Genomic DNA, 17,474 nt, shown 5'->3' with positions numbered 1-17,474 from the left:
AAAGAGTTAAGGCATTCAAACCAGCAGTTTTTCTGCAGTTTAATAGTCAGCCTTTTGTTTTTTACTAAATATATCTTCCATCCCCATCTCCTCTCCAGCAAAGGCTGGTGATGGCTTAAAAATGTTACTTTTGTGCATAGAAGTATTTTGCTTCTGGTGTGTGCCCTGGGCCAGGAATAGAGGCAAGCTCTGATTCTTTTTTTTTTGAGACAGAGTTTCGCTCTTGTCGCCCAGGCGGGAGTGCAATGGTACGATTTTGGCTCACCGCAACCTCTGCCTCCTGGGTTCAAGCGATTCTCCTGCCTCAGCCTCCCAAGTAGCTGGGATTACAGGCATGTGCCACCGTGTCTGGGTAATTTTCTGATTCTTGAAGTAAAATGGATGCTTTATGTCTGCAGACACACTGTTTATATAGCAAAGAATCTGGAAGCAGTCTGAATGCTCAACCTCTGGGGGAAAGTTTAGTCAAATTCTGGGCTAGCCACCAGTTAGGGAGACTATTAGGTGGCTAAGACAAAAGACACCCGTGTGGATGTGGTCACTACAGGAATGTTTACATGTGGAGTCCAGTTAAGAGCAGAAGGCTCGTAGTCGGGCGCAGTGGCTCGCGCCTGTAATCCCAGCACTTTGGGAGGCTGAGGCAGGCAGTTCATGAGGTCAGGAGATCGAGACCATCCTGGCTAACACGGTGAAAGCCTGTCTCTACTAAAATTACAAAAAATTAGCCAGGCGTGGTGGTGGGCACCTGTAGTCCAGCTACTTGGGAGGCTGAGGCAAGAGAATGACGTGAACCTGGGAGGTGGAGCTTGTGGTGAGCCGAGATCATGCCACTGCACTCCATCCTGGGCGACAGAGCTAGACTCCGTCTCAGAAAAAAGAGCAGAAGGTTCTTCACTGGATTTAGAGTTAGATGTAGATATTGATCTTGACTGTGCCTCTTCCTAGTCACTCTCTTTGAGGCTCCATTTCCACAAACGTAAAAAGGGGGCAGTAATAATAATGACTCCTTAAGTCTTCATGGCATGATCAAGTGAGATACCTTAGATAAAGATAGTTTACAAACCCTAGAGTAAGCTGCACTCATTAGTTTTATTTATTTTATTTATTTATTTATTTATTTATTTTTTATTTATTTCTGAGACAGAGTTTCGCTCTTGTTGCCCAGGCTGGAGTGCAATGGCATGATCTCGGCCCACTGCAACCTCCACCTCCTAGGTTTAAGCAATTCTCCTGCCTCAGCTTCCTGAGTAGCTGGGATTACAGGCGTGTGCCACCATGCCCGGCTAATTTTGTATTTTTAGTAGAGACGGGGTTTCTCCATGTTTGTCAGGCTGGTCTCAAACTCCAGGCTTCAGGTGATCTGCCCGCCTCAGCCTCTCAAAGTGCTGGGATTACAGGTGTGAGCCACTGTACCCAGCCTCATTAGTTATTAATAGCTATGTGGATGAACGCTGATGAGTTGTAGTGGGAATTCAGAAGGAAATTGTCATCCTTTCTGTTTTTTTCTCCCCTGCCCCATGATGTTTCTTTAGTTAGTATTTCTGGTATGTAGCGGGGAACAAAACAGATTCCTGCCAAGCACTGTCTGGCTGCTCTAGTTTAAACACCTGCACGGTGTGTAGTATAAGGCAGCTTAATTTTACATAGATTCAGCAAGACTCTGAGCGGCAAGCCTTCCTGGGGCTTAAGGGCATATAGTGCAGGCATGTCAACACCGTTTCCCTGAATTAGACCTGCACTGTTCTCTGCTTCTGGCCATGCACATGGGGTCATGCCACCAGTGGCAGTGCTTTACTGTCTTACAGCCCTCTCCTTCCCTTGGTGGAGCCCTAGGACATATTGGCTTATCTTGTAGCTTAGAGCAGTGTTTCTTAAACCTGAAATCATGAGGACTGGCACCTCTAACCTGTAAACTATTGATAGACTCCATTTCTAGACACCAAAGCAGTGTAGCAAAATGCTACTTTGTTAGCTACTTAGTGCTGTGTAACACATTTTCTCAACATTTAGTTGGTGGCCTAAAACAATAAACATTTATTATTCTCTAGGTGTCTGTGGGCCAGAAATTCAGGAGCGGTGTAATGGGGGGTCAGGGGGATTCTTGCCCAGGGTCTCATAAAGGCTGCAGCCAAGGGGGCTCACTCATGGGGCTGGCAAGTTGATGCTGGTTCCTGACAGGTGGCTTCAGTTCCTTGTCATGTGAACCTCTCCATAGACATCTAGAATGTTCTCACGATGTAGCACTTGACTTACCCTAGAACAGGGAATCTGAGAGAGTGTGAGGCAGAAGCAGCAGTGCTTTGTGTATATATGCTTGTGGTAAAATACATATAACATAAGATTTAGTATTTTAATAATTTTTAGGTGTACAGTACAGTTCTGTAGCATTAAATACATTCACACTGTTCTGCAACCATTACCACCATCCTTCTCCAAAACATTTTCTTTCTTTCTTTCTTTTTTTCTTTCTTTTTTTGGTGACAGGTCTCACTCTCTTGCCAGACTGGAGTGCAGTGGTGTGATCTCGGCTCACTGCAACTTCTGCCTCCCGGCAAAGTTGCCTCAGCCTCCTGAGTAGCTGGGATTATAGGCTTTTGCCACCACGCCAAGCTAATTTTTATATTTTTAGTAGAGATGATGTTTCACCGTGTTGGCCATGGCTGGTCTCAAACTTCTGACCTCAGGTGATCTGCCGGCCTCAGCCTCCCAAAGTGCTGGGATTACAGGCATGAGCCACTGAGCCCAACCTAAAATTTTTCATAGTGAGAGAGTCTCACTATGTTATGTTGGTCTCAGACTCCTGGCCTTAGCCATGCGCCATGGCTCAGGCCTGTAATCCCAGCACTTTGGGAGGCTGAGGCAGGCATATTGCGTGAGCCCAGGAGTTTGAGACCAGCCTGGGTAACATGGTGAAACCCTGTCTCTCCTGACTTCAAGCAGTCTTCCTCCCTTGGCCTCTCAAAGTATTGGGATTACAGGTATGAGCCACCATGCCCAGCCCAAGATTTTTTCTTTTTCTTTTTTTTTTTTTTTTTGAGACGGAGTCTCACTCTGTCTCCTAGGCTGGAGTACAGTGGCGTGATCTCAGCTCACTGCAACCTCCGCCTCCTGGGTTCAAGCAATTCTTCTGCCTCAGCCTCCCGAGTAGCTGGGACTACAGGTGCCCCCCACCTCGCCTGGCTAGTTTTTTGTATTTTTTAGTAGAGACGGGGTTTCCCCGTGTTAGCCAGGATGGTCTCGATCTCCTGACCTCGTGATCCGCCCATCTCGGCCTCCCAAAGTGCTGGGATTACAGGCTTGAGCCACCACACCCGGCCTACTTTTTGTGTTTTAATAAAGACGGAGTTTCACTGTGTTGCCCAGGCTGGTCTTGAACTCCCGAATTCAGGCAGTCCACCTGCCTCAGCCTCCCAGAATGCTGGGATTACAGGTGTGAGCCACCGTGCCTGGCCCAATTTTTTCATCTCTCCACACTGAAACCCTGTATCTATTAATCAACAACTGCCCCCTCCCTTTTCGCCTTAGCTCCTGGTAACCTCTATTCTGCTTTCATTAATCTGGCTACTCTAGATAGCTCATATGAATGGAATCATGCAGCATTTGTCCTTCAAATGGCTTATTTCACTTAGCATAAGTGCTCAAGGTTCATCTGTGTTGTAGCATGTATTAGAGTTTTATTCCTTTTTAAGGGTGAATACTATTCCATTGTATGGATATACCACATTTTATCTATTCATATGTTAGACACTTGAGTGGCTTTTTGACTACTGGGATGTCTTTTGACTATTGTGAATAATGCTGTGTGAATTCTGGAGTACAGACATCTGTTTGAGTCCTTGTGTTCAGTGTTTTTGGATATATACCCAGAAGTGGAATGGCTGCAGTGCTTTTTTTCTTTTTCACATCAACTTTGTAGTTAGATAATCCATCACTTTATTAATTCAAAAGATTGCTTTTTTTGTTTTTTTTTGCCTTCCACTTTATTTTAAGTTCTGGGGTACATGTGTGAGATTTGCAGGTTTGTTACATAGGTAAATGTGTGCCATGGTAGTTTGCTGCACAGATCATCCCATCACCTAGGTATTAAGCCCAGCATCCATTAACTCTTCTTCCTGATATTCTCTCTCCCCCGTCCTGCTGCAGTGCTTTTTATAACCCAGCTTTGGAAGTCCCACACTATCACTTTTGCCACATTCTGCTTGTTAGAAATGAGGCCATATTCAAGGATAAAACAATTAAAACCTACCTTTTGAAGGAATGAGTGCCAAATTTGCAGACATGTAAAGTTGTTCCAGCTACTATTTGGGAGTGATTTTATAATGCCAGGTTAGTTACAAATATACACACTAAAGTTATTCCCTCCCTCCCTCCCTTCCTTCCTTCCCATTTATTTATTTTGGGTCTCACTGTATCACCCAGGGTGGAGTTCAGTAGTGTGATCATGGCTCACCACAGCCTCAACCTTCTGGGCTCTGGTGATCCTCTCACCTCAGCCTCTTTTTTTTTTTTTATTTTATTATTTTATTTATTTATTTATTTTTTTTGAGACGGAGTCTCGCTCTGCCACCCAGGCTGGAGTGCAGTGGCCGGATCTCAGCTCACTGCAAGCTCCGCCTCCCGGGTTCACGCCATTCTCCTGCCTCAGCCTCCCGAGTAGCTGGGACTACAGGCGCCCGCCACCTCGCCCGGCTATTTTTTTGTAGTTTTTAGTAGAGACGGGGTTTCACAGTGTCAGCCAGGATGGTCTCGATCTCCTGACCTCGTGATCCACCCGTCTCGGCCTCCCAAAGTGCTGGGATTACAGGCTTGAGCCACCGCGCCCGGCCATCACCTCAGCCTCTTGAGTAGCTGGGACTACAGGCGTGCATCACCACGTCTGGCTAAGTAAAAATTCTTTTTTTGTCCAGAGAGATGGGGTCTCCCTATGTTTCCCATGCTGATCTCAAACTCCTGGGCTCAGGGGATCCTCCTCCTTCAACCACCCAAAGTGCTGGGATTATAGGCATAAGCTATTGTACTGGGCTGATTAAATTTTTTTAAAAAATAAGGTCTCACTCTCTTGCCCAGGCTGGAGTGCAGTGGTATTGTGATCATAGCTCACTGCAGCTTCGCACTCCTGGGCTCAAGTGATTCCCCAACTCCAGCCTCTTAAGTAGCTAAGACTACAGGCCTGGCTAATTTAAAAAAAAATTTTTATAGAGACAGGGTCTTCCTCTATTGCCCAGGCTGGTCTTGAACTCCTGGCCTCCTGCCTTGGTCTCGGAAAGCACTGGGATTACAAGAATGGGCCACTGCATCCAGCCTCACACACTAAAATTTTCTAGTAGTTCTTGATTATATGGTGGTTATCTGGCATCTCAACGTTCTTCATGTCATTGCCCACTGGTAACCCATTTGTGGCACCTCAGCTGGGAAGCTTTGATAAAGAGGGTCCAGATTACTGAAAAGCACAATATAATATTCTTCATTCCTCATGGAGACCTTGTGGACCAGCAGCTCTGTGTTCACCAACACGCAGTTGGTGTATTGGTTGCCACGCATGGACTGCTCTTGGCAAACATTCATTTAGGGCTTAGCAGTCCATCCATAAGATCCTCCATGGCCCCTCAAACGGAGTTGTTGTTTCCTCCATCCCCTTGAATTTCCTTGTCCTCTTTTGTGCTTTCTTTCCTCTGTACTGTGCTGGTTTACTCCTATTACATCCTCTCCCAGAAACTCTCCCCAGCTTCACTGCCTCCTTGATCAGCTGGAAAATGCCTACTCATCTTTCAGAATGGAGATCAAGTGTCTCCTTTTCCCCAGGGTTGTCTTGGGCCCTCCTCTCACTTGATCCTCTTCCTCTCCCTCTCCCCTTTTGCTCCTCTGTATCTTACTCTACCTTAAGGAGTCGTCTGTTGTTGCACCTGGTATACTTTATTACAATTATTTGTACCTATAGACATACTTACATACTTTTATTCCCCCAGACAATACTGTAGTGATTAAGAGACAGATGCCTCTAGCAGTGCCTGTTGCCTCTTGGGGAAGCAGGCCATAAACACAAACAAATGAAATAATAACGGATTGGGGTAAATGCTATGAAGGAAACATGTAGGAAACTGACACAGACTGGAAGGAAATGGGAGCTACTTGAGGTAGTGTAGTCAGAGATTCTGAGGCTATAGGAGGATAAGGATGTTTCCTGGGAAGAGTGGGCATGGGTTGTTGTTTCAGGTAAAGGGAGTATACTTGGTATGGGAAGGTGTGTGGCGTGTCTGAGGAATTGAAAGTCTACTGTGGCCGGGCGCGGTGGCTCAAGCCCGTAATCCCAGCACTTTGGGAGGCCGAGACGGGCGGATCACGAGGTCAGGAGATCGAGACCATCCTGGCTAACCCGGTGAAACCCCGTCTCTACAAAAAATACAAAAAAACTAGCCGGGCGAAGTGGCGGGCGCCTGTAGTCCCAGCTACTCGGGAGGCTGAGGCAGGAGAATGGCGTAAACCCGGGAGATGGAGCTTGCAGTGAGCTGAGATCCGGCCACTGCACTCCAGCCCGGGCGACAGAGCAAGACTCCGTCTCAAAAAAAAAAAAAGAAAGTCTACTATGTCTTGTAACATAGGGCCTGTCATCCTCTGCCAGTTGCTGTGATCACACATCTTAATAGATTTGGTTCTGGCCAGACGTGGTGGCTCATGCCTGTAATCTCAGCACTTTGGGAGGCCAAGGCGGGTGGATCACGAGGTCAGGAGTTCGAGACCAGCCTGGTCAATATAGTGAAACCCTGTCTCTACTAAAAATACAAAAAATGTTAGCTAGGCGTGGTGGTGGGCACCTGTAGTCCCAGCTACTTGGGAGGCTGAGGCAGGAGAAACACTTGAACCCGGGAGGTGGAGGTTGTGGTGAGCTGAGATTGCACCACTGTACTCCAGCCTGGGTGACAGAGTGAGACTCCGTCTCAAAAAAAAAAAAGAAAAAAAAAATTTGGTTCTGTATTTCTAAACCCTAGTATACTTCCTGGCCCAGAGTAGGTACTCAGAAAATGTTTGTGGAATTATCGTTTAATGAATTTTTCTTCTGCTGATTTCTGTTCATTCTCTTTGTCCTTTTCCATTTGACATTGGCTATACTGGTCTTCTGTGGCTTCTTGGTTGGCTTAGTGACTAGTTATACGACTTGCTTAAATTAAGCTCATTATGGTAACCTTGTTTATTATGAAGTTTTGCTTATCTGTCCTTTCCAAGTTGAATTTTAGATAAGAGGTTTTGATACTTTTTGGCCTTTGGAAAACAGTTTTGTGACTAATTTTGTCATGGTGACCACCATGTGCATATATCCCCTCCAAATTAACAGTTCTCATGCTGGGGTATGTTTGTCCTCCTGACATCTACAACATGGATATCATTGGTTTATTTTGATGATTCATCTTGGTTTGTTTATATATTCCTATTGCTGTTTTGTGGCTCCAAATCTTTTTAAAAAGTACATCTGGTGAACCTTTATTGAATGTCTAATATATGCAGGATACCCTGCAGATTCAGACTCGATCTCTGAAGGTTTGATCCAAAGGCTAAGTCTTCTCTGAAACCTTTCCCAACCCTCTAGTTAGAAAAAATGGGACTCTGATGAAAAAGTTTATCGTGGGCTCTAGAATGAAGAGTTAAAAAAAATAAAAAATAGTCCCGGTTCAGTGACTCACGCCTGTAATCCCAGCACTTGCAAGGCTGAGGCGGGCAGATCACGAAGTCAGGAGTTGAAGACCAGCCTGGCCAACATGGTGAAACCCCGTCTCTACTAAAAATACAAAAATTGGCCAGGCGTGGTGGCACACACCTGTAATTCCAACTACTCAGGAGGCTGAGGCAGGAGACTTGCTTGAACCCGGGAGGTAGAGGTTGCAGTGAGCTGAGATCGCACCACTGCACTCCAGCCTGGGTGACAGAGTGAGACTCCGTCTCAAAAAAAAAAACAAACAACATAAAATAAAAATAAAAAGAGGGGAGGGTTTATTCAAGTGCTTTAGAAGGGGGCAGTGAAGAGCAGCAGAAACCCAGACTGTCCAGCCTGGTCTGGACATGGAGGAGAAATAATGCCTCTCTTTCCTCTAGTCCTGGTTATGGGATATAGGCAGGCTGGTTCATTTTAGAGCTATGCTTCTTTTTTTTGTTTGTTTGTTTTTTGTTTTTTGCTTTTTTGAGATGGAGTTTCGCTCTTGTTGCCTAGGCTGGAGTGCAATGGTGTGATCTCGGCTCACCACAACCTCCAACCTCTCGGGTAAAGTGATTTTCCTGCCTCAGCCTCTCAAGTAGCTGGGATTGCAGGCATGTGCCACCACACCCAGCTAATTTTGTATTTTTAGTAGAGATGGGGGTTTCTCCATGTTGGTCAGGCTGGTCTCGAACTTCCAACCTTGGGTGATCTGCCCTCCTCGGCCTCCCAAAGTGCTGAGATTACAGGTATGAGCCACTGTGCCCGGCCAGCTATGCTTTTTTTTCTCTCCTTTCTTCCTGAGATCCAGAGTGTTCCTGATCTTTTTGCTTGTGGAGAGGAATGGGAAATCCCATGGGCTTAACAAATTTCTCTTTGGGCTCTTGCCACCCTGGGGGCTCTGATGATTGGTCATCTATTCTGTGTCTCCAGGACCTAGCAGTTTGTTTGTCTCATAATACAAACTCAGGAGTGTTTGTTGAATAATGAAGTTCATAGGGCATAGTTCCTGCCCTGTAAAGTGCTTAGCAGCCTTGTGTTTGTATTAGCCATTTAAAAATCTTGTTTGTGACTTGAGTTTGAAACATTTTTGTTGACTCTTGAACTCTTTCTTCCAAGGAAAACTATTGATTTTTGAACATTTAAGTTGTACCTGATTATCATTTCAAACTCTCTTATCAGTGTAGGAAAAATGGACTGAAATTGACTCAAGAAGAGGTAGGAGGCTGGGTGTGATGGCTCATGCCTGTAATCCCAGCACTTTGGGAGGCTAAGGGGGGTGGATCACGAGGTAAAGAGATTGAGATCATCCTGGCCAACATGCTGAAACCCCGTCTCTATTAAAAATATAAAAATTTTCAGGGCATGGTGGCGGGCGCCTGTAATCCCAGCTACTCGGGAGGCTGAGGCAGGAGAATCACTTGAACCCAGGAGGCGGAGGTTGCAGTGAACCGAGATCATGCCACTGCACTCCAGCCTGGGTGACAGAGCGAGATGCTGTCTCAAAAAAAAAAAGAAGAGGTAGGAAACTTAATCAGACTAGTGACCATAGAAGGGTTGGGAAAGGTATATAAAGAACTACCTTCTAAGGAGGCCCTCAGAGTAGGTGGTTTCATAGAAAATGAAATAAAGCATTCTAGTTTGTCTGTGAGGTTATCATAGCCTAATAAACTGGGCAGGAAGGGCATAATACAAGGAAACTTGGACAGATCTCATTTATAAAAGAGGTATAATTCTTGTCAATAAAATCCTGAAACACCAAGTAGAGACTTATTAAATGAATGTGCATGAAACCAAATATGATTTATTCTAGCAGAGTAATGATAACTTAAATTTAAGAAATCTATTAGTTCATTATATTTACAGAATAGAAGAGGCTGGGTGCAGTGGCTCACACCTATAATCCCAGCACTTTGAGAAGCCAAGGCAGGTAGATCACTTGAGGTCAGGAGTTTGAGACCAGCCTGGCTAACATGATGAAACCTATCTCTACTAAAAATACAAAAAATTAGCCAGGTTTGGTGGCATGCACCTGTAGTCCCAGCTACTCGGGAGGCTGAGGTGGGAGAATCACTGGAACCTGGGAGGCAGAGGTTGCAGTGAGCCGAGATCACACCACTGCACTCCAGCCTGGGCGACAGCATGAGACTTCATCTCAAAAAAAAAGATAAAATAAAAGGGAAAAGTTTTATAATCTTCTTGACAAAGGCTGAAAATTCTAAAAATGTATTATTATTATCTGTTTTTTAGATGGGGTCTCACTCTGTCCCCAGGGTAGAGTGCAGTGGCACAATTATAGCTCACTGCAGCTTTGAACTCTTGGGCTCAAGTGATCCTCCCACCTCAGCCTTCCGAGTAGCTGGCGCACACCCCTACTCCTAGCGAATTTTTTTTAAACTTTTTTTTTTTTTTTTAGAGATGAGGTCTTACTGTGTTGCTTAGGCTGGTCTCAAACTCCTGGCTTCAAAGTGATCCTCTCATCTTGGCCTCCCAAAATGCTGGGATTATAGACATGAGCCACCATGTCCAGCCAATATTCTTATTTTCCTCTTCTATAACACAAAAGATGTCATAAGATACACACTATTCTGTAACTTGTTTTTGAAAAACTTAATGTGTCATAGAAATCTTTCCATATCAGTTCATAGAGTGTGTCTTCATTCTTTCTTATGGCTGTATAATATGCCATTTTGTGGGTATGCCATAGCGGTACATAAACATAATGTTCATGAAGATATCGGTTGATATCTTTAAAAAAGTTTTTTAAACTTTTAATTTAAAAGTATTTATTTTTGGCTGGGTGCAGTGGCTCACACCTGTAATCCTAGCACTTTCAGAGGCCAAGGCCAGCGATCACTTGAGGCCAAGAATTCGAGACCAGCCTGAGCAACATGGCAAAACCCCGTCTCTACAAAAAACCCCGTCTCTACAAAAAATACCAAAAAAGTAACTTAGCCAAGCATGGTGGCGTGAGCCTGTAGTCCCAGTTACGAAGGAGGCTGAGGTGAATCACCTGAGCCTGGTAGGTCGAGGCTGCAGTGAGTGGAGATTGCACCATTGTACTCCATCCTGGGTGACAGAGTAAGACCCTGTATCAAAAACAAAACAAAAAACAAAAACAAAAAACAAAACCCAAAACCCCAAAAAGTACTTAATTTTTGCTTATAAAGTAATATTTAACTAAATTAAAAAAAAATTCACACTAAAGCAAAAATCTCTTAGCTATTCCTAATCCCTGTCCCCTCCTAAGAGCTAATTTTTGTTATTAGTTTGATTATCTGCCCCTTTCTGGCTAATATTCCCATTGATTGGAAATATAACTCCCAGCTGCAATGTTAGTTTGGAAACTAGAGTCTCATCAATGGCTCTTAGTTACACATGGAAGCTAGAAATTCTCTCTTCCTTTTTCTGTCTGTACAAATTCCATTCATATCTCTTTTGTTAACCCTGTCTCATCATCTTCAGCCTGCTTTATGGTTGTCCAAATATTTAGATTGAACCAGATAAAATTGCTATTTTGGTAGGTAAAAAGCAGTTGATTATCAGCAATTAAATGTGGTTCAACCTAATAGTTTTAAAGCCTAATCCATTTATGTGTCTAGTTCTCCTCAAGGGCAGGGGCCAGAACACATGTTTGTATAATCCCTTCCAAGACCTAGAATTGACTGGTCAGATCAAAAGCACTTAGTAAATTCCTGTTGACTGATGAAGCTAAGCTGTCCCCAGGGCAGGCAGAGTTGTGATCTACTAAGTCTTACCAGGTTGATCTCTAAGATGGTTTTTGTAGCCTCCCTCTTCTCTGAAATGTAATTGAGTCCCCACCACCATAAATGACTTGCATCTTTGTCGTACTTTAGGGAAGTGGGGAGGACCACTTAATCTTTGGAAAATTTTGCCCCTTGGCTACTATTGAGCCTCTTGGAGGGGTTTGTTTAGGTCTGCAGAGAGTGGGATACGTGTGCCCAGTAAAGTTTTTTTGAATGACGGAGAAGCTTTCTTTATATTAGCCAAGGACACAAAGACCCTTCAGAGCAAGTGGAGTTGGTGGCCTAGGAGTTCACACTTGATTCTTTGAATCCTGACTTCCGACCAGTGCATATCCAAAATAATTTAAGATTTGCCCTGAGGTTGCCAACTTTTAATTTTGCCAAATAAGTACGTTTAAAATAAGTATGTAATTATGTACTTTTAATAGTTAATATATGTTCATGGTACAGCATTTAAAATGTCCAAAAGGATATACAGCAAATGAAATGAGTCTCATACATCCTCTCTAGTTGCTTAAAACTATTCAGTCCCCCTTCCAGGAGGCAAACCGGGTTACTTGATCCTCCTTCCCGAGATAGCCCACGCATTTAAAAACAGGTGTGACTGTATTGGCTCTCTCCCTTCCCCCACATAAATGGTAGTGCATTCAAATACTGTTTGACAGCTTGAGTTTACCCCTACATTTCTTAGAGATCTTTAAAAATCAATACATTAAAAAAATTAAAATCAATACATAGAGCTGCCTTATTCTTTTTGAAGTCTGTGTAATATTAGGAAGGGTATTAAAAACAAACAGTTGTTATCTTTTTAACTTGAAAGGTATATTTAAATAGTAAAAGAAAGAATGCAATTTCAAGCGGGGTGTGGTGGCTCATGCTTGTAATCCCAGCAATTTGAGAGGCTGAGGCAGGAGGATACTTGAGCCCAGGTGTTTAAGACCAGCCTGGGCAACATAGTGAGACTCTACCTCTACAAAAAAAATGACAAAAAATTAGCTGGGTGTGGTGGTATGAGCCTGCAGTCCCAGCAACTCTGGTGGCTGAGCTGGGGGATCACTTGAGGTAAGGAGTTCAAAGCTGTAGTATGCCATGGTGGCACCACTGTACTCCAGCCTGGGCAACAGAGCAAGGCCCTGTCTCAAAAAAAAAAAAAAAAGATTTCTGTGTAAAGAAAATTTCCTGCCTTAGTCCAGGGACCCTGTGTGAGAAAACTGTTGCTAGAGATAGTAAACCATTAAAGAAAGTGGTTTAAGGCCAGGTGCAGTGGCTTATGCCTGTAATCCCAGCACTTTGGGAGGCCGAGGCGGGCGGATCACGAGATCAGGAGATTGAGACCATCCTGGCTAACACGATGAAACCCCGTCTTTACTAAAAATACAAAAAAATTAGCAGGGCGTGGTGTCGGGCGCCTGTGGTCCCAGCTACTTGGGAGGCTGAGGCAGGAGAATGGCATGAACCCAGGAGGCGGAGCTTGCAGTGAGCTGAGATCTGGCCACTGCACTCCAGCCTGGGCGACAGAGCGAGACTCCATCTCAAAAAAAAAAAAAAGTGGTTTGAATAGGAATATGTTAGGACAGATTGTGTTGTTCTAGAGAGGTTTATTAGCTTCAGGTAGGCTGAATGAATGAGAGGGTAAGAGATACATAATTGCCATATTGATATCCTTCTCCCCATTTTGCAGAGAGAAGTGGATTTAGGGAATCCTCTCATCTCCTACAGTTGTACTATTTCATTTGTCAGATCAGACAATTAGCCAGTCTGCTGTCAAGATGTCTTGTGTTTATAGCAGCTGTCAGTTGGATTGGAGTAGGAAGACTAGTTTCAGGGCTGTTTATGTCTTTTGTTCATATTTTTGAGCATTAAAGGTATGCATAGTAGGAATTAGGAATTATGGAAAACATACTCTTCCAGTCCTCTGTGAGGAATATACACATGAAGTGATGGGGGCCTGAACTTGAGGAGTGAAATTGGAATAGGTTGCTAAAGTCTGAGAATGTTGGAATTAAAAAACTGACAGAATACATGACCTTTGGGAAGAATAAGAAGAGTGGAATTCATTTGCTAAACATTTATTGAGTACCTAGTATGTGCAAAGTACTGCGATACGTTAATAACGCCAAGCAAACTGCCTTAGAGGGTGCTAGTGTAGGGCTGAAAAGTACACAGTATACAGACACAAGAAAGCAAGCCTGTTCATTTAGGTAGCATGTGTTTATTAGGACAGCACTGTACTAGGTGCTGGATATAAGAAAGGAAGGAAATGGTACAAACCAGGTTGCAGGGAGAAAATACAGATAGAATGTAAACTTTGTCAGTCTCAAATAGCTATTTGATTAATATAAGTGTTTTCAGAGAAAAACTCCATACAATATTTTTATTTATTTTTAACCATTTATTTTTTGGAATGAGCAGTACCTTTATATAGTTGAAATAAAAAAGTATTATAAGGTATACTGCAAAAAGTCTCCCTCCTATTTTTGCCCCTCCCCGCCTCTTATCCAGATATCTCTCTTGTGTCAGGAATAAATGCTGGAAAAAGAAACCAGCCTGAGTATTTTAACCACAAAAGGATTTAACATAGGGAATTGGGTACTACATTGCTGGAAAGACTGGAAGAGTGGGACTCAAGGAGGCTGCCCTTAGGGTATCATCTTGAAAGGCCCACAATTGTAGCTGTGATCTGGAGGTCAGGAAATCACTACTGGCACTGCCATCTGCACCACTGCTGCCTGACATGCATGAAGCTGATGATTAGACATAAGGCTCTGACTATTGCAGAGCAGCAGCAGCAGCAGCAGCAACATCTGGGAGCTTGTGAGAGCTCTTAGGCCCCAGCTTGGCATACTGAATCAGAATTTTCATTTCAACAGGATACCCTGATGATTTACATGTATGTGGAAGCTTGACAGGCCTTGTGCTGGACCTGGCCACTAACCCAAGGGTTTTTATGACCTTGGCCACCAATTGTAAGGAAGTCAGGGAAATGTAGTTGTTGATTTTCCCAACTCTCAGTCTAGAAAGAAGGTTAAATGGAGGTTGAAAGAAACCATCTACTGAACTGGCCACACTTTTCCACAAGTAACCTTTGTTGTTTCTTGGGCATCCTTCCAAATACTTTTTGCATATATAAGCATATGTGAATACATATCCTTCTTTCTCTTCTTTAAAAAAATAAGTCAGGTGTGGTGACTCATACCTGTAATTCCAGCATTTGGGGAGGCTGAAGTGGGCAGATAGCTTGAGCCCAGGAGTTTGAGACCAGCCTGGGCAACATAACAGAACTCTGTCTCTACAATAAATACAAAAATTAGCCTTGTATGGTGGTGTGCGCCTGTAGTTTCAAGTACTTGGGAGGCTAAGGCTGGAGGGACACTTGAGCTGGGGAGAGGGAGGTTGTAGTGAGCCGAGATCACGCCACTGCACTTCAGCCTGGGTGACAGAGTGAGACCCTGTCTCAATCAATCAGTCAATCAATCTATCAATAAAACAAAGCAATAGCTTAACATATACAGTGTTCTGCATCATGTAACTGTATATCTTAGAAGAGCTTTCCATATCTTGACAGATAAAAATCATCTTGTTCTTTTTAATAACTACGTAGTATAAGGCCAGGCACGGTGGCTCATGCCTGTAATGCTAGTGCTTTGGGAGGCTGAGGCAGGCAGATCATGAGGTCAAGAGATCGAGACCATCCTGGCCAACATGGTGAAACCCTGTCTACTAAAAATACAAAAATTAGCCGGGCGTGGTGGTGGGTGCCTGTAATCCCAGCTACTTGGGAAGCTGAGGCAGGAGAATCTCTTGAACCAGGGAGGTGGAGGTTGCAGCGAGCAGAGATCGCGCCACTGTACTCCAGCCTAGCGACAGAGCGAGACTCTGTCTCAAACAAACAAAAAAACCCCTGCATAGTATTCCATTATATTGCTTACAAAATGCTTAAAATTGAGACTGTCTGATACAGTCTGGGTTGCATGGTCATTCTGATTTATTGGCACACGTAAAATCTAATCTAGTTGTTAAATGTTTTCTTCTTGCCTCTTGTATGCTCATGTCTTTTGTGTATGTCATCTTGTTTAATCCACACTACAACCCAGTGTGCTTCTTCCACTTTACATGAGGGAACTCAGGCTCTGAAAGTTTAATTTAATAGTTTATAAACTGGCCGGGCATGGTGGTTCATCTCAGCATTTTGGGAGGCTGAGGCGGGCAGATCACCTAAGGCCAGGAGTTTGAGACCAGCCTGGTCAACATGGCGAAACCCCATCTCTACTAAAAATACAGAAATTAGCTGGGCATGGTGGCAGGTGCCTGTGATCCCCGCTACCCGGAAGGCTGAGGCAGGGAGAGTCACTTGAACCCAGGAGGTTGCAGTGAGCCAAGAGCACACCACTGCATTCCAGCCAGGGTGACAGAGCGAGACTCTGTCTCAAAAATAAAATAAAATAAAATAGTTCATAAAATAAGGAATATGCAGGTTGGGATTTGGATCTCAGGTCTATTACCTTCCCTAATTTGTGATATGACCCAATTACACAGAGTCTCTAAACGGTAGGCCTGGTAACCTTCTCCTTTGGCAAGAGGTTTGGAAATATACCATTATGGATATTTGGATATTTGGGGTAGGTATTAAAGGAATGCCAATTTTTTTTTTTTTTTTTTTTTTTTCTGACTCAGGTATCCAGCTCACATAGAAGACATTGACTACGAGGAAGGAAAAGTACTCATCCATTTCAAGCGCTGGAACCATCGTTATGATGAGTGGTTCTGCTGGGACAGTCCTTATTTACGCCCTTTAGAGAAAATACAGCTGAGGAAAGAGGGCTTGCATGAAGAGGATGGATCTTCTGTGAGTAAGAAATCTGGGAAGTTCTGTAGTACGCAAGGTCAGCTATTGGGCTGTTTGTGTTTCAATCTTTGATGTTCAGTAGCAGCTGGGGACCAGTTCTTATTTAGGCCTATAGTTGTAACCCTGAGATCTCAATGACACCTGGGGCTCTTGAAGAATCCCAATTTTTTTGTTTGTTTGTCTGTTTGTTTTTTGAGACAGAGTCTTGCTCTGTTGCTCAGGCTGGAGTGTAGTGGTGCAATCTCTGCTCACTGCAACCTCCACCTCTCGGGTTCAAGCGATTTTCACGCCTCAGCCTCCCTAGTAGCTGGGATTACAGGTGCCCACCATGGCTAATTTTTGTATTTTTAGTAGATATGGGGTTTTGCCACATTGGCCAGGCTGGTCTCAAACTCCTGACCAATTTTACAGCACTGTATCCCTAACTTCTAGAACACCGCCTGGCACATAGTAGATCTTCTGATCTTTTGTTAAGCTGTCTGATCTTTTGTTAAGTGATCATTCTGGCCAGGCGCGGTGGCTTACACCTGTAATTCCAGCACTTTGGGAGGCGGAGGCGGGTGAATCACAAGATCAGGAGTTTGAGACCAGCCTGGCCAACATGGTGAAACCCCGCTTCTACTAAAAACATGAAAAATTAGCTGGGTGTAGTGGAGGGTGCCTGTAATCCCAGCTACTCGGGAGGCTGAGGCAGGAGAATCGCTTGAACCCAGCAGGCAGAGGTTGCAGTGAGCCAAGATGATCACGCCACTGCACTCCAGCCCAGGTGACAGAGTGAGATTCCATCTCAAAAAGAAAAGAAAGTGATCATTCCATGTAGAGCATTGTACTAATCTCATATGCAAGGTCTTTGTTTTTCTTTTGAGACAGGGTCTTGCTCTGTTGCCCAGACTGGAATGCAGTGGTGCGATCATGGCTCACTGCAGCCTCAATCTCAGGCTGAAGCAATCTTTCCACTTCACCTTCCCGAGTAGCTGGGACCATGGGCCCACCACACCCGGCTAATTTTTAAATTTTTTTATACAGACAGTGTCTCACATTGTTGCCCAGGCTGGTCTTGAACTCTTGGGCTCAAGCAATCCCCCCACCTTGGTCTCCCAAAGTGCTAGGATTATAGGGGTAAGCTTGTCATGCGAAATCTTTTATAAGCCCTCAAAGAACTTGGAATTGATTGGAC

At 44.1% G+C, this 17,474-nt stretch overlaps 1 protein-coding gene across 4 annotated transcripts in view; it reads left to right on the top strand.

The window, feature by feature from the left end:
* LOC105496282 (PHD finger protein 20) overlaps window positions 1-17,474 on the top strand; it is a 189,607-nt gene that overhangs the window by 61,743 nt on the left and 110,390 nt on the right. For all 4 annotated transcript variants that reach the window (XM_071079430.1, XM_071079431.1, XM_011766549.2 and 1 more), the window contains one exon: window positions 16,126-16,297. In XM_071079430.1, the coding sequence (XP_070935531.1) occupies window positions 16,126-16,297 (172 nt within the window). The remainder of the gene's footprint in view (window positions 1-16,125; window positions 16,298-17,474) is intronic.

The sequence above is a fragment of the Macaca nemestrina genome, chromosome 15 (assembly GCF_043159975.1).
Source record: "Macaca nemestrina isolate mMacNem1 chromosome 15, mMacNem.hap1, whole genome shotgun sequence".
NCBI classification, from domain to species: domain Eukaryota; kingdom Metazoa; phylum Chordata; class Mammalia; order Primates; family Cercopithecidae; genus Macaca; species Macaca nemestrina.
The sequence above is the reverse complement of the archived record's forward strand: the minus strand, read 5'-3'. Positions and strand labels throughout refer to the sequence as shown.